General features: G+C 39.7%; 1 protein-coding gene across 2 annotated transcripts in view; it reads left to right on the top strand.

Moving 5' to 3' along the window:
* TMEM164 (transmembrane protein 164) overlaps positions 1-23,436 on the top strand; it is a 161,611-nt gene that overhangs the window by 78,750 nt on the left and 59,425 nt on the right. For both annotated transcript variants that reach the window (XM_060087410.1, XM_060087409.1), the window contains one exon: positions 23,116-23,182. In XM_060087410.1, coding sequence (XP_059943393.1) covers positions 23,123-23,182 — 60 coding nt within the window. In that variant the 5' untranslated portion in view covers positions 23,116-23,122. The remainder of the gene's footprint in view (positions 1-23,115; positions 23,183-23,436) is intronic.

The raw sequence follows: 23,436 nt of genomic DNA, 5'->3' as shown, positions 1-23,436 counted from the left end.
TAGGGGTTATTTATATTTTTCTTAACCTGTAAGGCCTCTTTGTATATTTTGGATATTGGCCCTTGGTCTACCATCTTTATTATAGATATCTTTCCCAAATCTGTATGGATTGACTTTACTGATGGTATATATTTCCACATAATTTTTTCATATCCAAATATGATTATTTTCTTATAGCTTCTGGGTTCCCAGTCTTTGTTAAGACTGTTTTCTCAAAGATGGATAACCAGTGACAGTAGCATAATGTGTTAAATAATCCTTACTCTCCCCTGTGAACTGAACTGCTATCTTTGTCATCAAACTTTTTATATACGAGGATCCATTTATGGATTCTCTGTTCTGTTTCATCTGTGTGTTTATTTGTGTACCTAAATCATGTTGATTGGATTACATTAGATTAAATAATATTTTTCTTGGCTATTCTTTGGTATTTTTTCTTTTCTACACATTTTAATATCACTTATTCAGTCCTCCCAACCCCACCCTATTGGGATTCTAATTAGAATTGCATTAAATTTATATTTCAGTTTTGTAAGAATTGATCTTTTAAAACCTATAGCTCTTTTTGTCTAAGAAATGGCATTTCTTTCCATCTGCTCAGATCTTGTTTTATGCCTTTCTTGATACATTTATTCTAAAAGAATTAAGAACTTTTTTGTTTGTTATGAGTGGAATACTATCCTCCTTTCCATTCCTAAATGCCTCTTGCTTGAATAGAAAAAGGTTATTAATTTTAAAAATAGTTTTTATATCTAGCTATCTTACCTAATTGTTTTGTTAGTTCTGGTAACTTTTATTTTAGTTTTATCTTTTCTTTCCAATGGTTATATCATTTATTTCATTTTCTTCTGTTTTTGCTAGAAACTCAAAGACAATGTTAAATAAAAATGATGCTGGTGGGCCACTCTGTCTATAACTAATTTCAAATAGAAATGGTGTTTCTCCATATTTGCTGTTGGTATTTGTCAAATAGTCTATTATATTTAAATAGTTTCCACATTTACTTGGAGATATTTTAAACGGAAATGGTTCTGTATTTTATCAAATGCTTTTTCAATGTTTTTGATCCTGTTTTTAATTTAAGTTTTTGATATAGTGAATTATGCCATTAGATTTTCTGGTTTTGAACTACTCTTATATTGCTGAAATAATGTAATAATATTACTATTTGTAATATATTGTTGGATTCTATTTGTCAGTCTTTTATTTAGAACTTGGCCTTAGTATTGATAAGTGAGATTGGAGTCATTTTTTAAATTTTTATTTTATTTATTTTTTAAAATTTTTGGCTGCGTTGGGTCTTCGTTCTGCATGTGCACTTTCTCTAGTTGTGGCCAACGGGGGCTACTCTTTGTTGCGGTGTGCGGGCTTCTCGTTGTGGTGGCTTCTCTTGTTGCGGAGCACGGGCTCTAGGTGCACAGGCTTCAGTAGTTGTGGTGCGCAGGCTTAGTTGCTCCGCAGCATGTGGGATTTTCCCAGACCAGGGATTGAACCCGTGTCCCCTGCATTGCCAGGTGGATTCTTAACCACTGCACCACCAGGGAAGTCCCTGGAGTCATCTTTTACTGGATTCTTTCCATCAAGTTTAAGGATTAAATTATGTAAATTATGTAAAATGAACTGCAGAATTTTCCTTCTTATTCTCTGGCCTGGAATACTTTAACCATCCTTAGAAATTGTGTGTGTGTGTTTTTTAAGGTCAGATAAAACTCAACTGTGAAGCCCAAATATGAAGTCTCAATGTCTTTTTCAGTTGGTAGATCCTTAATTACCTTTCCAATGTTTTATATGGTAATTCATCTATTCAAATCTTTTTGGGTCAGTTTTGGTCATTTGTATTTTGCTAGGAAGATATCTATTTCTTTTAAGTTTTCAAAAATGTTGCCATGAATTTAATTGAGCATATGCTACCCTCTTATTTTATAATTTTAAAAAGCTATCTCCTCATTGTAGTCATGTTTTCTTTCTTGGGCTTAACCTTGTCTGGTTTTGTGTTCTGTCTTATATTTTATATTTTAGTCAGGTTAGTAAGCACTTTTATCTATTTTTGGTTGTTTTATAGAACCTGGTTTTGGATATATTTATCCTTTTTACCTTATTTTATTTGTGTGTGTGTGTGTATATATATACACTTAATTTTCAACTTTTTATCTTTATTGATTTCCTTTTCCTGTTTTTTCCTAATCTCTCAAGATTTATATAATTTATTTCTTTACTTTTTGTCTTCTTTAATTATAGTTTTCTATTCTACTTTGTTCACTTGATATCCCAGGTTTTCCCCCATTTTATCATGAACTCACATTGTCTACAAAATTTTTCAATTAAATTTTGTATTTTGAGATAAATATAAAATATTATATAATAAATATATCATTATAATTTAGAAACACTTGTAAGAAAAACACAGAGAGATCCCATGTACCCTTTAACTAGTTTCCTCCAGTTGTAAACTACTGCAAAACTGTGGTATGATATCACAGCCGTGCAGTCAAGACAAAGAATAGTTTCATCACCATGAGGATCTCTCCTGTTGCCCTTTTAAAGCCACATCCACTACCCTACCACCTGTGCCCTGTCCCTGACCCCTGGCAACTCATCTGTTCTCCACGTCTATAAATTTGTCATTTCAAGAATGTCAATATAAATGGAATCATACGGTATGTCACCTATGGGATTGCCTTTTTAAAAATAAAAATTTAATTGAAAATCAGTGTTTTAGAAAGTAGACAGCTCTTAAAAGAATTACTCCATGTTATATTAGTATAGCTCTGTTTACTGTTTTCAAAGTACTTTGTCTTAAAAGATCTTATCTAATCCTTCAAATAATGTTATGAGATAAGGAATACATTATATCCACACGACAGATAAAGCAGTTGGGGACAAGAGATTTTAAATAACTTAGCTAAAATTACACAGTGGCAGAGTCAGGATTGGCTTTCTTCCTTTTCCTGCTAATGCTCATAATCAGGTTTACTGTGTGTCTAGTCAAGGCGGGAAACATTTAACATGAATCATCTAATTTAATCCTTCCAACAAACCTATGTGGGAGGTACAGATAGTATCCTCAGTTAGATCAAGATAACAGGCTCTGAAAGTTTATGTGATTTAAGTGGCATGTAAGTGGTATAGGTGGGATTTGATCCAATGTCTCTCTGACTACAGAGCCAGTGCTCCTAATCATTGCCTTATGTCGCTGAAGTGAATATTTTTGGCTCTTCTGGTACTATTGAAAGGGTTAAAAACCATGACAACATCCTATTTAAAATTTCATAAATTTCAGTGTACACAGACAGGCACTACTGTGGGTTCATTGACTAGCGCTGTCTTACCCACCTCTTGTTTTTCTTTCGGCCCTTTGCTGTGCCAGCCACATATGAGTTTGTCTGCTTCCCAGCTAAGCAGGGGCTGGCATGCTCTTCATGGAGGGATGCCCAGTCACTGCAGGAAAGGACTATGGTGCGCCATGGCTGGGCAAGGGCTGGCAGTTCTCTTTAGGGTGGGGAAGGGGTGGGACTGTCCACAGGGTTCCCACGCTGCACTTGACAGTTGGGAATGACGGTTCCCCAGTGTTCTGGCTGGATCCCAGAGTGCTTCATTTATGTGGCCCACAGTTGACATGTGACTTGCTAAGTCTGCTGCTGTAACTGGCTGCCTAGAGGAAAGGCATGCATCTAGAACGTGGAGCTAAGATTGGAAGGGGTTTCTACCTGGTCCACCACTGCAGCAACTTGGGCATGGTGCTCTTCTGACCTCCAACTCCTAGAATTCCGGCCTGGCAGCCTTTAGACTCTTATCCCCGTCTCCTGTTCCTGGCTCCTTCGTGCTGTGGATGCTCATATAGCAGCACCAGACTTGCTCGTTGTGTTGTGTCTGTACAGGCAGTGTTGTTGGGTGTCTCTGAGTCTGAGCCATTTCCTTTTTATTCATTTGGCTGTTTTGAGTGGTTCTCATCTGAAGAGCTATCTACCATCTTCAGTATCCAAGCCACAGATTCTTTCTGTCACTCAGGTTTGAGTAAAACCAATATATCCTTAAGAGAACATTCTGTGCTTATTGTCCTGCTACTAATTTCAAAAAAAGGTACCTGTCTCAGTTACCTTTAGGGAAAATACCCCGTCACATAATATGAACCAGCCTGCCTCTTGGATTCTTAATAAATAAGATTCCCTTTTGCAACCCAAGGGAAAGGAAAGAGGGCAGGTACTCCCCAGCTCCCCGCCACATCTCACTGGTTGCTTTTCTTTTGCTTTCTCCTTGCCCTTTTCCTCAGTTTTTTTTTTTTTTTTGCGGTATGCGGGCCTCTCACTGCTGTGGCCTCCCCCGTTGCGGAGCACAGGCTCCGGACGCGCAGGCTCCGGACGCGCAGGCTCAGCGGCCATGGCCCACGGGCCCAGCCGCTCCGCGGCATATGGGATTCTCCCAGACCGGGGCACGAACCCGTATCCCCTGCATCGGCAGGCGGACTCCCAACCACTTGCGCCACCAGGGAGGCCCTCCTCAGTTTTTTTTTCCCTTCAAATTTCATTATAGAAAATTCCAAATGTATGCATACTATGCTTTATTACTCATTATATATTTTAATTTGTGAATTGTCACTTTTGTGTTCTCAGTTTTTTTATGTAAAGGTGTTTCTCCTCTTGATGATCTGCATGAGTTGTCCCCATATAAAGAATATTAATCCTTTATCACCTTTGTAGTAAATGTTTTTCCCAGACTGCCTTCTAACTCGTTGATGATGCTTTTGATGTATATTTTACATTTTTATCCGTCACGGTGATTGGTTTCTGCACCACCTACAGACCATGGTGATTTCTTCAAGTGCTTTTGTGCTTGAAGACTTTTAGCATTCTAAGATAAGATCGACAATCTAGTTTTTTAATGTTTTGTAAATATTTAGCTGTCAGTTTATCTGAAATTCATTTTGTATATAGTATGAGGTAGGGATATAACATTTTTCCCTGAATTGTCATTTATTTGAGCAGTGTTTGTTGATTAACTATTTCCCTGTGATTATTGCTGTCACATTTTTATCCAGCATAAATTCTTATATATGCTAGCATAGGGGAGCAAAATTTGCCACCCCCTAAATGTGTCTCTTTGGCATGAGGATTAATTTCGGCTGATTATTTTTAAGGAACAGAAGACTCAGGAAATCTTTCTTTTTACCTCCCCGTTAGCTGCCTAAAGAATTTAGATAAAGGGCCTATTTCTGAAACCAAGCTATCACCAGAGTTGTCTGCCGAGTATAGGCTAGGTGTGGCAGGGGAAGCTCTAGGCAGACTCTAGAGGTCAGAGTCCTCTCTGTGTCCTATTGTCTCTGCATGGCCCAGCAAACATTTGTTTACCAAACATTTGTTTTCCCATCTTACCCTCCTCAACTTTGAAGTCCCAAGTATCTACTCTCCACATCCTCTTTTGTCTTTAGCTGCAGATGGTATTTAAGCTGAGGGTTCCAGCCATTTTGGCAAGTTACTCAGTTCTCCTGGCTCTCTCCCATGTATACATGTTATTAAACTTTCGTATGATTTTCTGTTAGTCTGTCTCACGTCAGTTGAATTCTTAGACCAGCCAGAAGAACCTAGAAGGGCAGAGGAAAATTTCTTCCTCCTCAACACTAGGGTTTATTTGGGTGGCTTGTTATACTATCCCATCGATGTCTCTGTTGAATTTGCCACCAATTTCAGACTCTTGTATTTGTAACAGCCAGCAGGCCAGATTTCTCTTCACCATTCTTCCCAGACTGTTCCTTTACTCACACTTTTTTCATAGCTAGTCCAAACCATTTTTTTCCTTCCAAATGAACTTAAAATGTTTTTGTCAGACTCTTCCTTCAAATACTGTTATTTTGATTGGAATTACTTTAAATCTAAAATTTCATTAATGTCATTACCATAGTGAGTCTCTCTATCAAGGAAAAGACATATGGTAGATTTCTTAATTTATTCTAGGGGGTGTGTGTGGATTGTGTATCCTGCAGATTTCTCATCAACGTCATTCCTGGACAGTTTGTAGTTTATGGCATCATTTATTTATTATATTTTCAAATTAATTATTACTGGTACATAGGAAAGATTTTGATTTTTTATATGTTTATTTTATATTTGGCCACCATGCTTAACTCTTCTAGTAGTTTTTCAGTTGCTTCACTTGGGTTATTTTGGAAATTAATAGTATCAACTCCCATATGATAACTTTATCTCCCTTCAAAGAGCAAAACTTTTTTCAAGTCTGATTGTATTAGCTAGAACTTCCAGGACAATGTTAAATAATAGTAGTACTGGCAGGAATTCTTGCCTTGTTTCTGATTTTAGTGGAAATGTTCCTAGTGTTTTCTCTGTTGACTCTCATGTTGGTTGTTGGTTAAGATTAAACATCCTTTATAATGTTAAAGAATTTATTCTTAAATTATCAACCCCCCCCTTTTAAAATCAGGAATAGTTGCTGAATTTAGCTAATGCTTTTTGAGAATCTATTGAGAGGTTCATTTGGGTTTTCTCCTTTGACCTCCCCATTTGGTGCGTTACGTTAATAGATTTCCTAATAACAACCTTTGTTGGATTTCTAAGGTCAGCTTTCCTTTTCCTCTGCAGACTTGGAAGAGGTTCAGATTTGACCACCATACTATGAATTTGATAGATTCTTCTCTTTGCCATCTCCAATGTGAAATTTGATTCTGCTGCTACAATATTTCTTTGTAATTCTTCCTTGGTTTGCTGAGCTTTCTCTTCACTCCAGTTTGGTGTCTTTCCTTCTCAATATGTTTTTATTCCAGTGGCTTTCTATACCTGTTTCACAGAGTCCACGTTTTCTTGTGTTCTCTTGAGATGCCATTTTCTAAAATATTTCTTCTGGTTCAGACACTAAATGTAGACTTTTGTGCTTCCTCCAAGTCTTCAGAATGATACGCATTTCCCTTCTGCTGCTAGAGGTTTTCATAGGAAGCATGCTGTCTTTAGGGGTATGTTTATGCATATTAGAAGGAAGATTTATTTATTCTTTGTTAAAGACACAGGGCATGTGGATTTCATTTGAGTATCCTTATATTCTCTTTGGTATTGGTTAGAACCCCTTCTCAGCTCCACTCCTGGTGGCCAGGTTGATGCACAGAGCTTCCAACCCATTTCCCAGTGTCCAGCAGCTTCATCTGGTAGGTTCTGCTAGACGCATATGGAATCACTTAGTCCTACTACTAGATTCTCTGACACGCTGAACATATAAAGTATGTGAAAAACTACAGCCTCCAACATGCATTGGTCCCTGAGTTTTACTTGTGAAGTCTCCCACTCCCAGAATGCAGTGTGACAGTACCAAAGCCATCACTTCAGCCCTTTTGCTTTATGGGAGGAGTCTCCAAACGGATATAGACCAGCTTTGGGAGTTGTTGGTTTCCCTTGCAAACAGTAGCCCTGTAGTGGAGGCACGGCTGTCCAGTTTGCTGGTTACTAGATGAACTCTCCATTGCTAAGCCATGAGGCTGACAGTGGTGTAAGGTCTCAGTGTTTTACTATCTTGTTTCAGGTTTCTGCTGCACGAATTGGCCCCAGGTTGTTTTTTTCTCATTTCAGCCTTAGGTTTATTGTTAATGGAGATTTCTTCCAGATTATTGTAACAGGATGACCATCAGTCTAAGTTTTCAGTAATTTGGGGGAGTTTTCTCATTTTCTGTATCTTGATAGGTATTTTAGTGGAAAGCTGGGAGAGGCTGTGTTAGTGGTGGTTAAGCAAATGCTATTTTAAACTAGAAACCCAGTGTGTGTGTATGTATGTATATATGTGTGTGTGTATATAAATATATATATATATATGTATTTTAATTTTTGGCTGCGCTGCGCAGCTTGTGGGATCTTAGTTCCCCGACCAGGGATCGAACCCACACCCTTGAGAGTCAAAGCGCAGAGTCCTAACTACTGGACTGCCAAGGAATTCCCTATACTTTGGTTTAGAGCAGTGGTTGGCAACCTTTTTCTATGAAGAGCCAGACCATAAATGTTTTAGATGTTGTAGGTGATATGATCTGTGTTTTCACTACGTACCTGTTGTTGTAGCATGACAGCAGCATAGACAGTACTGTATGTATACAAATGAGTTTGGCTGTGTTCCAATAAAACTTTTCAAAAACAGGAGGACTGGTCGAAAAAGTTCTGGAGACGGATGACAGTGATGGTTGCCCAACACTGTGAAGGTACTTAGTGCCACTGAACTATACACTTCAAAATGGTTAAGAGGGTAAATTTTATCTTATGTGTATTTTACCACACAAATCACCCCCCTCCCGACCCAAACGTAACAGGAGGACCATATTTTGCTGACCCTGCGGTTAGAGCCATTCGATCTAGCACACAGAGAGAGGAGGAGGGAGGAGGAAATTCCATGTGTACAGGGACTTTGCTCAAAGCTCAAAGGCAGTGAGACAGATTTCTCGAGTATTTAAAAGGAATATCATAGTTGGAGTGGGGTGGGGTTCTGCAAAGCTGCAGTTCATCCTGGTGATATCATCCCATGCTCTTTAGGGATAGAGGTACCCAGAGTTTATAGTCACACTTTCTGGCATAACGATCAGAGCAGGGATTTTCTCCTCCCGAGGCTTGGGGAACCTCTGCAGCTGTCACAAGTGTTCATATCAGATGCAACTGAAAAGCCAGCCAATCCCTCCTTCTTGGTGACTGGTGATGCTTCCTGTAGATGATCTGGTCTCTTCGCAAGGCTAGAAACTCCTAGTTTTTTGGTTATTAACCACAACAGGTTCACTGGACAAAAAGGAACAGCCGCTAGTCTGAGTCAGCTGTTGCTGCAACTCCTTTCCAAGATTCTTGTGCCATTAGGATTTACTTGTCCGCTGGAGACCTGGGCCCTTCACCTCTGGAAGCAATGCTGCTCTCAGGACCCCAAGCCACATTTCTCTCAGTGGTGTGGAAAACATCCTCCAACTTCCCAGCTCTTGCCTTGGCAGCCCTCAGTGTTTCTAAGACCTGGAAAGAGCCTGAAGTCTAACCGTGGCCTCCCATCTCCCTGGGGGAAGCAGGTCGCTGGTGTGTTTCATGCTGTTCTTAGAGCAGAGTTAGCATATCCAGATCCATTTATATGATCGTGCCCCATCTGAAGAGCTAAGAGCTCTCTATTGCACCTGAAAGGCGGGGCTGGTGCTGAAGGCCCACCAGTCATGTGAACTGCAGGCATGGCCAGGAGCAGCCTTGGGCAGCGCTGGGTAGCTCGGAGTTTCATGCTCTCTGTTGGAAGGAAGAAGTCATCATCACTTGGTAGCTAGCTTTCACTCCCCCTTCTCTGTCTCCATGGATCCCGCCACCATAGAGGGCTCTGGGTGCCAGTAGCCTCTTAGCAGCCAAGATGCCGAAGAGCAAGCTGAAAACTGTCTTTAGAAAAGGATGGGATTCTTGGTTTCACAAGGGCCTAGGAACCTCTTAGAGAAGCCAGCCTTTTGGGACGTTCCTCTCTCTGAGCTGGGGTATTTTGAAGGAATAGATGGAGGAAAAGGGAGTGACTAGCTTTGGGTTGTGATCAGCCAGCTTAGCTGTCTTGTGAGCACCCGTGGCAGAGAACTCCTCCCCTACCCCACCCCAGGTAAGAAAAGTGCATAGCCCAGAGCTGGTTTACATCCTGTGCCACAGGAAGTGTAGGGTACGGGGACCCCCACGTCCCAACGCTGAACCCCTTAAATCTGCTTATTTTCATGTACCCATGGAAGGGAGTGGACCTGTGATGCAAGCAGTATTATTTGGTCATGAGTGTCTGCTGACTCAATCTGGAGAGGCTTTTGAAGGAGATGAGATGAAATTTCACCTGTGCTACAGAGAGCAGGGGTGCATTGCTGGATGGAAAGAGGTCTGGAGGCCGGGTGTGAGCCAAGGTAGGTGAGGGAAGCATGGGGGTGTGTGAGGGCAATTAGGACAGCCTGACATGTGATCTTGGCATTGCACGATTGATGCCCTGTTGGCCTTGGGGCCACATGGTATTATGAGAGTTCAGTAGACCCATGACCCTCTCTTTTGCTAGATCCCATTTATTATACACTCAATTTTTTTATACACTCAAATTTTTAAACAGCAGTATTCTCCCCAGGGAGACTCATATCTCTAGGACTGTCCTGAGTTCATGAGCTGGGCTCAGGCTGAAGCTGCTGTGTCTTAATGGTTTCACTGTCTCAGCACCCCCTTTCCTAGTGCTCAACAGACCAGCTGCTCTGGAACCCCCAAAGGAGCAGCCTTTTGGCATCTTCACCTCAGAGGTAGCTGCTTTTTGGTCTAGCTTTGGACTCATTACTGAAAAGGGTATTTGGGAGACTGTCTGTGACCTGAGCAGCTTTATTAAGACTGTGCTTGGCACGGGAGAGGAAGCTGTACATATGAATGCTGTAGATTTCAAAGGGAAAGACACCGGGAACCTAAAATCCGTAGTAAATAAACAGCAATTCAAGGACACTAATTTCCTTTCTGATACGGAAGCTGCTCTGGTGTCTGAGGTCCTCTGAGCCACTGCCAGGTTGCTGCCTGCAACTATACGTATTCTCCCTTAATGCATAGAAGAGGGAAGAAGCTTTCAGGTTGTTCACAGGCCTCCCCTCCCCTTCCATACACAGCAGAAGCAGCCTTTCTCCCCACGTGTACATGTTCAGTTTTGTTCTCTGCTGGGAATTTTTGACTTCTACAGTCTTGGACCACAGTTTCTTTCTTTTTTTAAAAAAATTTATTTATTTTTGGCTGTGTTGGGTCTTCATTGCTGCACGCGGGCTTTCTCTAGTTGCGGCGAGTGGCTACTCTTCATTGTGGTGTGCGAGCTTCTCATTGTGGTGGTTTCTCTTGTTGTGGAGCATGGGCCCCAGAGTGCACAGGCTTCAGTAGTTGCAGCGCGCAGGCTCAGTAGTTGTGGCACATGGGCTTGGTTGCTCCGCGGCATGCAGGATCTTCCCAGACCAGGGCTTGAACCTGTGTCCCCTGCATTGGCAGGCAGATTCTTAACCACTGTGCCACCAGGGAAGTCCCTGGCCCACGGATTCTGATTCAGTATTTTCATCTCCCCAAATTCTCTCCTGGAAGTCTCTCTGAAGGTTTTTGGAGCAGGGACTGCTTTTGTTTTTTTTTTTCTCCCTTGTTGGGCTGTTCTGCTTTCAACATGTGCTTGAATGTACACAATTTCCCGGTAAAAGCAAGGCTGGAGATACAGATGACTTTTCCCATCTGGGGAAGCATGAAAAGGAGTTCTCAGCAGAGGAGCGGGGACTGATTGTTTTGGGCCTCTTTGTACTTTGTCAGCACACCTAATCCTTTTGGAAGCCAAGTTCAGAATCTACAGTGCTAATTATTGGGCAAAAAAGTAATAATAATAATTATTGGGCAAAAGTAATTCCAGGAGGGAAAAACAGTACAGGATAATAGATAAGGTTTGGGTAAGCTATGTAGGAGCTGTTCAGTGGGTAATGAAAAAGTAGGGGGAATTCCCTAGCGGTCTAGTACTTAGGATTCTGTGCTTCCACTGCTGGGGGCACGGATTCAATCTCAGGTCGGGGAACTAAGATCCTGCATGCCGCACGGTGCGGCCAAAAAGAGAGAGAGAGAGAGAAAGAAAAAGGAGAAAAAAAAAGAAAAGAAAAAAATAGACATTTCATTCTCATTATAAAAGTAATCCAGTCACTATAAGGAAAACATCAAGCATTACAGAACAATAAAGAAGAAAATAAGAATAAGTGATAATTCCTCCATTAATATGTTGGTATAATTTCCTCCCAATCTTCTGTGTATATATGCCCATTATGAAAAACAAAATTGGGATTATTTTATTCATGCTACTTTGTAATATAGTAAAAGTTAATATGCTATGATTGTTTCCCAGTGTCATTAAATATTCTTCTGAACATGATTTCTGATGACTGCATAGTATTTCATCATCTGAATGGACATAATATGTATTTAAACCGTGCCCTGTTATTCGACATTTGGTTTGTTGGATAGATATGATTTGTGGAATCTTGAGAGCAGTGGAAGTAGATGGCTTTAGGTTATAGTTCTGCTATTTCTTAAGCCTTCGGAGCAAGGCTTAAATCTTAGCATCTATTTCCTCATTTGTCAAAGAAGGCTATGAATAGTAACTACTTCTTTGGTGGTGACAATTAGATGAGAGATGATCCATGTTAATCTCTTAGCGTGAAACCTAACATAGACTAAGTAATCAATAGGTGTTAATAATATATAGAATTATCCTTGTCGTTACGCTTCACCATCTGTGTACTAACTTAACTGTTAGAATTAGGATCCCAGGGAAGGAAAATTGCTTTCATGCAGATAAGTAGAATTTCAGGATGAAAACTGCCTTTGGAGAAGTAACCCTTTTCATTAGTTGAGCACTTTCCAGATGGGGCCTTTGGCCAACTTCATGAAATTCACAGGAAGAAAGGTTTTGGAGCCCCTGCAGTTGTATAGCCCCATTTGGTCCAGAACAAGGAAGTGGGAAACCACCAGTTGCAACCAGGAAGTTTATCTTCGTGCCCACAGGCAAAGCCAGCCAAGCCTTCCTGTTGTACTTGTTTGGTTTTCTTTACTTGTTTTTTATTTTCCAACTTTTATTCTGAAATTTTTCAAACCTATGGAAAGGTGAACAGGGCGGTACATCAAGCATGGCTATGATCTCCACCTAGATTCAGCGGGTTTTGGCATGCTTTCTGATAAGTGAGTTCAAAGATGTAAGATCCTAACTGCATTCCCTGCTACATGACAGGCTTGTGCTGTGGGGCCTCACACAGTGGGCAAAACGTATATACTCTGAGACCAAGGGCTTACGGAAACAGAAGTTCAGAGTAGAAGGACCCTAGGGTCTGAGATGATAGAAATATATTTATTGTTTTTATAATACAAATTACAGAAAGCAAATCTTCATGTAGTTCCTAGCTGAAGGGAAAAAAGTCTATCCAGACTTCAATCAAGATGACAATGTATAAATAACTTCTAATATTTCCATATAATTGAATAATATACAGCAGTGAAAAACAGACTAAGTGTGTTAACATGGACAATTAGAAGAAGCCATGTTGAATGAAACGTAATTTGCAGAAGGGAATGGATATGCATGTACACACACACGCACAGTATATCATTTATCGTTTATTTAATGAGATAGTCATGAAACAACAATGCATATGGTTTGTGGATATATACAAATGTAATAATGTATAAAAACATAGGAAGGACTCCAACTCCTTCAGAATAAAGGCTCCATCTGGTTAGGGAGTAGAGGAGATGAATGGTATTCAGGAAGGTTACATGGAACTTCAACCAAATCAGTAATGTTCAAACTTATTAAAGTGGGATGCTGAATGCAAAGGTTCCTTTTGTATTATTTTTATACTTTTCTGTATGTTGGAAAACTTTAGTGTTAAAACTAGATGGAAAAAGCACCATTTAAAAGGCTTAGAATCTAGGAACACTTATTTTGTAGGTGTAAAAGCTGAGGCTGGGAGAGTTGAGTGTTTTGCTTCTCATATATTTTTGAATTTTATTTAATTATCATACAGTAGAGTTGACTTTTTGGCATACAGTTCTATGAGATCTTTTTTTATTATGATAAAATACACTTTACATAAAATGTAACATCTTAAGCCTTTTTAAAGTGTATGGTTCAGTGGCATTAAGTACATCTATGTTGCTCTGTAACCATCACCACCATCCATCTCCAGAACTCTTTTCATTTTGCAAAGACTGAAACTCTGTACCCATTAAGCAATAAATCCCATTACCTCCTATCCCCAGTCCCTGGCAACCAGCTTTTCTGTCTTTACGATTCTGACTACTCTAGATAGGTACCTCATACAAGTGGAATCATACAGTATTTGTTCTTTTGTGACTGGCTTATTTCACTTAGCAAAATGTCCTCAAGGTTCATCCATGTTGTAGCATGTGTCACTATGTCTAAGGCAGAATGATATTTCATTGTATGTATATAGCATATTTTGTTTATCCATTCACCTGTTGATGGACACTTGGGTTGCTTCCATGTTTTAGCTATTGTAAATAATGCTGCTATGAACATCAGTGTACAAATATCCCATAGAACCCCTGCTTTCAATTCTTTTGGGTATATGCCCAGAATTGGAATTGCTGGATCATATAGTAATTCTATTTTTAATTTTTCGAAGAACTGCCATACTGTTTTACACAGCAGCTGTACCATTTTACATTCCCACCAACAGTGTATAAGAGTTCCAATTTGTCCATATCTTTGCCAACATTTGTTGTTTTCTGTTTTTGATAGTAGTCATTCTAATGGTGTGAGATAGTATCTCATTATGATTTTGATTTGCATTTTATTTTCTACTTTCCCTTGTGGTTTCTTCTTTGATCCATTGATTGTTTAAGAATGTATTTAATTTTCACAAATTTGTGAATTTTCCCATTTTTCAGTTCACCCTTGAACAGCATGGGTTTGTACTGCATGGGTCCACTTATACATGGATTTTTTTCAATAAATACTACAGTACTGTACAATCTGCTGTTGGTTAAATCTGTGAACATGGAACTTTGGATATGGAGGGCCAACTATAGAGTTATATGCAGATTTCCGCTGCTTGGGATATTGGTGCTCCTAAACCAGCCCCCGCCCATGTTGTTCAAGGGTCAACTGTACTTCTGTTAATGATTTCTAACTTCATCCTGTTATGGTTAAAGAAGATATTTTGTGTAATGTCTATCTTTTAACATCTGTTGAAGCTTAGTTTGCCACCTAACATATGGTCTATCCGGGAAATGTCCCAAATGCACTTGAGAGAATGTGAATTTTGTTGTTGTTGGGTAAAGTGTTCTCTATATGTTAGATCTAGTTGGTTTATTGTGCTGTTCAAGTCCTCTAATTTCTTGCTTTTCTTCTGTCTGACTGTTCTATCTGTTACTGAGAGTAGAATATTGAAGTCTCCAACTATTATTGTAGAACTGTCTATTTCTCCCATCAACTTGGTCATTTTTTCTTCATATATTTTGATGGTCTGTTATCAGGTACCAACATGTTCATAATTGTCATATCTTCTTGCTGTATTGAACCTTTTACTAGTAAATAATTTTCTTCTTCGTCTTATAAACTCTTTATTTGGGCAGACATTTATTTATTTATTTATTTATAAATTTTAATTTATTTTTTGGCTGCGTTGGGTCTTCGTTGCAGCATGCAGGCTTTCTCTAGTTGTGGCGAGTGGGGGCTACTCTTTGTTGCGGTGCATGGGCTTCTCATTGTGGTGGCTTCTCTTGTTGCGGAGCATGGGCTCTAGGTGCACGGGCTTCAGTAGTTGCAGCACGCAGGCTCAGTAGTTGTGGTGTGCGGGCCCTAGAGCATGCGGGCTTCAGTAGTATTGGTGCATGGGCTCTAGAGTGCAGGCTTAGTAGTTGTAGCACACGGGCTTAGTTGCTCCGTGGCATGTGCGATCTTCCCAGACCAGGGATCAAACCTGTTTCCCTTGCGTTGGCAGGCAGATTGTTAACCACTGCACCATCAGGGAAGTCCTGTAAACTCTTTTGATTGATGGTTTATTTTGTCTGATATTCGTATAGCCACCTCTGCTCTCTTGGTTACCATTTGCATGGAATATCTTTTTCTATCCTTTCACTTTCAACCTATTTCTGTCTTTGGATCTAAAGTGCGTCTCTTGTAGCCAGCATACAGTTGGATCATATATATATTTTTAATCCTTTCTGCCAATCTCTGTCTTTCGATTGGAGAGTTTAATCCATTTACATTTAAAGTTAGTACTGATAAGCAGGGGCTTCTGTCATTTTGCTATTTGTTTTCTATATGCTTTATAACTTTCTGTCACTCATTTCCTGCATTACTGTCCTCTTTTGTGTTTAGCTGATTTTTTTTGGTAGTGTAACAATTTAATACTCTAATCATTTATTTTTGCATATATTCTCCAACAATTTTCTTGGTGGTTATCATAGGGATTACATTTAGCATCCTAAAGTTATAACATTTTACATTGAATTTATTAGCTTAATTTCAATAATATACAAAAACTCTGATCCTTTACAGTTTCATCCCTACCCCTGTCAGTGATGTCACAAAATTATATCTTTATATATGTATGCCCCCAAACTTAATCTGTTTAAATGCATTAGTCTCTTAAATTATGTAGAAAACAAAATGTGGAATTACAAACCAAAGTTACAGTAACACTAGCTTTTAGACTAATAATTGTGTTTTTAAAAATGTATTAATCTCTTAAATCATGTAGAGAAAATTAGAGTTGCAAACTGCTGTTACACTAGTACTAGCTTTTATAATTGCCCATGTATTTTTCTTTACTGAGATCTTTATTTCTTCATACAGCTTTGGGTTACTGTCTGGTGTTCTTTCATTTCAACCTGCAGGACTCCCTTTAGCATTTCTTGCAGGGCAGGTCAAGTCATAACAAACTCCCTCAGTTTTTGCTTTTCTGGAAATGTCTTAATTTCTCTCTCAATTTTGAAGGACAGTTTTGTTGGATATAGGATTCTTGGTTGACAGGCAACCCCCCCCAACACACACCTGTTTAGCACTTTGAATATGTATCTGCCCATTGCCCCACTGCCTTCTGGCCTCCAAATCTGATGAAAAATCAAATTACTCTATCAGTGTGGGTCTATTTCTGGGCTATGCTGTTTTGTCGTTTGATATGTCTTTTCTTGGCCAGATTGCATTGTTTTGATTGCTATAATTTTATATAGTAAGGCTTACAGTCAGGTAGTGTGATTCTTTCATCTACCTTCTACTTTTTCAAAATTATTTTAGCTATTCTTTCTTTGCCCTTTCATATACATTTTAGAGTCAGTTTGCCTGTATCTACAAAATATCCTGCTGAGATTTTGATCAGAATTGCATTGAATCTATAGATAATTTTGGCGAGAATTGACATCTTTCTTATGATGATCCCTTTAATCCTTGAACATGGTATGTCTTTTTATTTGTTAGATCTCTGATTTCCTTAATCAGCCTTTTGCAGTTCTCAGTGTACGGATTCTGTACATATATTGTTAGATTTATACCTAAGTATTTCAGTTTTGGGGAAGATAATGTAAATAGTATATATTTTAAAAAATTTGGTTTCCAGTTTTACACCACTATTGTGTAGAAATGTTATGATGTTTGTGTGTTGACCTTGCAATCCTGCAACCTTGCTAAAATCATATATTAGGTTTAGGAACTTTCTTATGATTCCTTGGGATTTTCTACAAATATAATCATTCTTTGCAAACAGAGATAGTATTATTTCTTCCTTTCCAATCTCTATTATTTTTGTTACCTTATTTCACTGGCTAAGACTACTGGCATGGTGTTGAATTGGAGTGCTGAGAGTGGGCACCCTCGTCTTGATCCTGATGTTAATGGGGAGAGCATTCAGTATCATTAAGTATGATTTTGGGCATAGTAATTTTTAGATGTCCTTTATCAGGTTGAGGAAGTTCCCTCCTATTGCTAGTTTGTTGGTATTTTTGTTATCATAAATAGATGTTGATTTTTGACAAATGCCTTTTCTGTATCAGTTGATATGATCATATACTTTTTTATTCTTTACACTGTTAATTTGGTAGAATTCATTAATTGAATTTCAGATACTGAGTCAACCTTTCATTACCAGGACAAACCCCACTTAGTTGTAGAGTAGTGTTCTTTTTATACTGCTACATTAGATTTGCTAACATTTTATTGAGGATTTTAGGGTCTGTGTTCATGAAGGATATTAGTTTAGTTTTAGTTTTCCTCCTCCTCCCACCTCCCCTCCCTGTGCCCCCCAGGTTTTGTATCTGGGTAATAATAGCCTCATAAAATGAGTTGAGAAATGCTTGCTTCTGTTGTATTTTCTGGACCAGGTTGTATAAATACTTGGTAGAATTGATCACTGAAGCCATCTGAGTCTTATTCAGAAGATTTTTGACTACAGATTCTTTTTTATTGAGATATACTTGACATATAACATTATATTACTTTCAGGTATATAACATAATGGTTTGATATTCGTATATGTTGTGAAATGATCACCACAATAAGTCTGGTTAATATCCATCACCACAGATATTTGCATATTTTTTTCTTATGATGAGAATTTTTAAGATATGCCCTCTTAGCAACTTTCAAATAATACAGTACAGTACCTATCATCACCATGCTGTACATTACATCCCCATGACTTATTTATTTTATAACTGGAAGTTTGTACCTTTTGACCACCTTCACCCATTTCACGCACCCCCAACCCCCTGCCGTCTGGCAACCACCAGTCTGTTCTTCGAATCTATGAGTTTGTTGTTTTGTTTATTTGTTTGTTTTAGATTCTACATATAATTGAGATCATGCAGTAATTTGTCTTCCTCTTTCTGACTTACCTCATTCAGCATGATCCCCTCAAGGTCCATCCATGTTGTCACAAATGGCAAGGTTTGGACTGTGCAGGTTATCTATTTCATCTTTGGTGAGTTTTAGTGGTTTGTGGTTTTAGAGGAAATTCTCCATTTTGTTCTAAGTTCTTGAATTATGTGCATAGAAATATTCATAGTATATCCTTATTATCCTTTTAATTCCCGAGGGACTGTAGTGATATCCCTTCTTTCCTTCCTGATATTGATAACTTTTGCATTCTCTCTTTTTATCCATGTCATTCTGCCTAGTGGTTTCTCAGTTATATTGCCTTTTTCAAAGGCAAGCTTTTGGTTTCATTGATTTTTCTCTATTGTTTTTGTTTTTACTTTCATTGATTCCTGCTCTTTATTATTTCATTCTTTCTGCTTGTTTTGGGTTTATTTTGCTCTTCTTTTTTTTGGATTCTTAAGGTGGAATCTTAGGTTACTGCTTTGAGACCATACTTCTTTCCTAATATAAGAATCTCATGTTATAAGCATCTCACCCATTTTGGCATATCGTATTTTAATTTTTGTCCAGTTCAAAATATTTTATAATTTCCTTTGAGAATTTCGTTCTATGAATTTTCCTTTCCAGGCACTCAGAGAACTTTATCTGTTCCATGTCTTTTGATTCTTGGTTATAATCAAGTGCTAAATTCAAATATGTCATCTGATGAGGGTTTTTTAACAGCTTCATTTGTCATTGTGAATAATAACGTGATATTCGTTTACCTTGCTTTATTAAGGATTATAATAGTTATCATGTATTGAGTGCTTACTATGTCCTAGGCACTATGTTGATCACTTTACATGGTCTTACCTCATTAAATTCTCTCAACAACTCTTTTAGTTGGTACTGTTATTAGCCCCATTTTACTACTGAGGAGACAGAATCACATATTTTTTTCTTTATTTTTGAAAATTTTATTATTTATTTATTTGGCCATGCCATGGGGCATGCAGGACCTTAGTTCCCTGACCAGGGATTGAACCCGTGCCCCCTGCAGTGGAAGCGCAGAGTCTTAACCACTGGACCACCAGGGAAATCTCTGAATCACAGATTTTAAGTGATTTGTCCAGAGTCAACTCAGCCAGTAAGTGGTAGAGCTGGGATTTGAATGTAGGTTTGATTCCAAACCAAGTTCTTAACCATTATACTACATTTCCTCTAGTTAATTTATTTCTTGGCTTCTCAATAAGCTTGTCAGCTTCTTGAAGGCAAATACTAGGTCTTAATTATATTGATCTCCTTTTCTCTATAGGACCAGGAACGATATTAAACACACACTAATGGACTAATGTGTGTGGACTAAATTTAATGAAATTAACTGACCTGAAAGAGAATCAAACCCATAAAACTTGCCATATTGCCCCAGGTTGTTACCAACTAAGGTAACTTAGTACAGTATCCTACACAGAAACAAAAAAAGCTGACAGAATATTTGTGACAGTGGTAATGGCCAAGTGTTCTAACCGGCAAGAAGAAGATTTATAAGTGTGACTAACTGACCTGGAATCCATCTCCAAGCTCTACTCTTTGGTTCTGGCCTTCAGTCTGTCCTTTTGCTCTCTCTCAATCTCCTTCTCACACTTTGAATTTTTAAAACAGTTCGACTTTCCTACATGGTTCATGATCCCTCTCCCCTTTTAATATGAGGCTTTTAGGTGAGCTCTTCACCATGTATTTAAGAAACATGTATCTGAGTCTTACTGTATGCCATGTACTTTTTTTTTTTTTTTTTTTTTCGGTACGCGGGCCTCTCACTGCTGTGGCCTCTCCTGTTGTGGAGCACAGGCTCCGGACGTGCAGGCTCAGCGGCCATGGCTCACGGGCCCAGCCGCTCCGCGGCATGTGGGATCCTCCCGGACCGGGGCATGAACCCGCGTCCCCTGCATTGGCAGGCAGCCTCCCAACCACTGTGCCACCAGGGAAGCCCTGCCATGTACTTTTTTAAGCACTTTATACATATCAACTCCTTATAATAATTCTGTGAGTTGGTACTGTTATTATTCCCATTGTACAGATGAGGGAACTCTCACTGGATTTTCTAGTGGCTCATTTTCTATTTGCAATACCCAATAGAAATCTGAGTGGCAGGCTGGAGGTGGTATAAAGCAAAAGCAAAAGCCTTTACTTCTGATGTGGTCAGTCATTTACCTGTTGGGCTGTGGCCTGGGTCTGTAGAGGGCAGTGAAGCTGTGTAATTTTGCAACAGAACACATTAGGTGTTCCGTCACTCTTAGGCATGACCTTCCCTGCCCCATGGGCATCCCAGAACCTTTTTTCCTACCTGGTCTGTTGTCTGACACACACACACACACACACATGCACGCACGCAACGTGTAATGTTCATATCATGGATTTGAAGTGCAGGGTACAGCAGCAAAAACACGGTCTTGAAACTTGGTGAGTGTGACTTCTCCCTCTGCCACTTATTAATTATCTGTTTGATCTTAGGCAAGTCACTTAATCACTTAGTGCTTTGGTTTTCTCAGCTGTGAAATTGAAAATGATACTGATTATAATAAAAACTGTGAGGATTAAATAAGGTGATGAATTTGAATACTTAGTCCAGTGATTGGCACATGAAAGTGCTCAATATATGTTAGATATTTTTTATAATTAGTGATATGCAAGACCCTTTTATATATTAAGTATAATTCACCCCTTGGCCTGTATGTAGCTTGTGGAACTGAATTTTGAGGACCCAGAACAAGGCTTGTCTTTATCTAGGAATTTATTGGTTATTTTGAATCTTGATGTTGGCTTCTACCTTCTTTATCTCTGGCCTTCCATGGGCCTTTGGGATCAGTTCCATTATCCTCAAGATTTAACTTTTATTGCCCAAATATCTACTTGGCCTTGTGTAAATGCCAGCATTCTTTCAAGGTCAGTGGCAAAGCCTAGCACTAGAGTTCAGCTTTACCTCAACTATCAGTGAGATGTTTCCTCTCCCAGGGCGAGTGTTTCTGCTGTGGCTGTCACTTAGGAGGGTCTGGGGGCAGAGTTAGGCCACACGTTACTTCACCCCAGCCCTGGAACGTCTGCTAATGAGCCCTGCTCCAGGCATTGAGGCTCGAGCCAGAGTTTTCAACAGTCACTTTCTGAGAGCATGGGGTGCCCCCTAGAAGGATGCTGTTGTAAAAGCCTGGTAGTCTGGCCAACCGGGGAGGGACATTGCATTGGTGTGCCTCCAAGGAGGTGGTAAGAGAGACCCCTGTAACCAAAAGGAAAGAAAATGGAGCATCCGTGTGACTCTCTACCTGAGGTCATATTTGCAATGGAGGAAGGGAGGCAGGCTCTGATACAGGACAGTGAGAGGGGTCTGGAGTCAGATAAACCTGGGTTTGCATTGTGGCTCTACTGTCCTCTGTGTGGCACTGACAAAGTCACTTCACTTTTCTGAGCCTGGTTTCCTCATCCGCAAAATGCAAACACTAATTGTACCCATCTCATAAGATTGCTGTAAAAATTCGGCGAGAGAATTTACTTACAGCAGTTAATTTGATACTTGCCTGGAATATGTTAAGTGCACATCATCACCGTCATCGCAGCATCGGTAACAACAAGCAGCAGAAAGAAACAAACAGCAGCCTTGGGGCTTGTGTGCTGTTCCCTTGGGGCTCCTTATAACATTGTCTCTTAGCCTTAGGCACACGTCTGTGAGCGCCAAGAGAAGAGCTTAACTTCTTCTAGGTCCCAGTCAGGGCATCACAGAGATCCTGGTATCACGAGGCTGCTGTGAGTGTGGGTGTGAGAGAGCGCGAGAGTGAGCTTGAGGTCCAGAAGCCACGTTGACTCAGCGATGGTTGTTCGTGACCCGTCAAATTAGCTTTTCTCCAGGAGGATCAGACTGTCGTTCTTTGCTTCCCCCTCAGTAGTAAAGGACCAGTTGCCTGGATGAAGGAAGCTGCTTAAATCCCTCCCCACAGCTCGCACAAGCAGAATTTGTTCCTGACTCGCTTGTTCTTGAGCAAGTCAGGAACCCCCTTACAAAGGGTTCCTAGTGTGGGTTTTAACAAGTCTGGACTTGGGAAACGGTATCCCTGCCCGATGCTGGAGACCCGTGGTTTTCTTGTCTCTGTCTCTTTTTTCTTTTGTGTTTTGCTTTTAAAGCACAGAACCCAGTATGTAAAATAGATGAAGGAAAGTGTGGAAGGCTGCCCCTTCTGCCCTCCCCACCTCCCGCAGCAGCCCCTGAAGGTGTTTCTAAGGTGGGAGAGCGCATTTGCAAATGCTGCAGTTGGCTCCCTGGGTTGTATTAGCTATAGCCTTTTTATGCCCAGGTCTCTGTCTAGGGAGAAGCCTTGGGCATGGCTGTGGAAATAAGCAGCCTTGCTCTAAGAAACAGGTCTCTACTGTAATAACACACTAGTGTAATGACACCTGGCTCCCGCAGTTCCCGTTTGTAAGGCTGCCTGAGCCGCAGCAGTTGGAGCTGAGATTGGGACTGACCGCATGTTTAGGGAACCCAGAGCTCATTATGCAATGAAGTGTTGTCACCAAAGCGTGTTCACAAAGTGGTTGGGGGATTTTGAGGTGGTGGTGGTGCTCTTCAGAATATTTCAGTTAATGCAAAATACACTGCTTTTCATTTCTTTATGCACGTGTGCCAACTCCAGTGCCGTTTTACACAGAGAGCCACTTGTTTACATGCTCTCCCATCTGGCATGGCATAACCTGACAGTTTTGTCTGCCTCTGCATCAGAGTCAGGGTATGACCTGCACTTTATCTCTTTTCCTCTCCAGGCTACAGATGCACATGTTGAATGGAGCTCTTCTTGCCCTGCTGTTTCCTGTGGTAAATACGCGGCTGGTAAGTAACCTCTTCTAGGAACATACCAGCAACATACAAAATGGTATTTGCTTGCTCATCCTTAGCTCATGTGCTCGTGTGAGTTTTAATTTTTTTATGTTTTTTTATTAAAGTATAGTTGATTTATGATATTATATCACTTTCAGGTGTACAACATAGTGATTCAATATTTTTATAGATTAATCTCCATTTAAAGTTATTACGAAATATTGGCTATATTCTCTGTGCTGTACAAAGTATCCTTATAGCTTATT

This window comes from Mesoplodon densirostris, chromosome X (assembly GCF_025265405.1).
Source record: "Mesoplodon densirostris isolate mMesDen1 chromosome X, mMesDen1 primary haplotype, whole genome shotgun sequence".
In the NCBI taxonomy this organism is placed as follows: Eukaryota; Metazoa; Chordata; class Mammalia; order Artiodactyla; family Ziphiidae; genus Mesoplodon; species Mesoplodon densirostris.
This window is presented reverse-complemented; position numbering and strand designations above follow the sequence as displayed.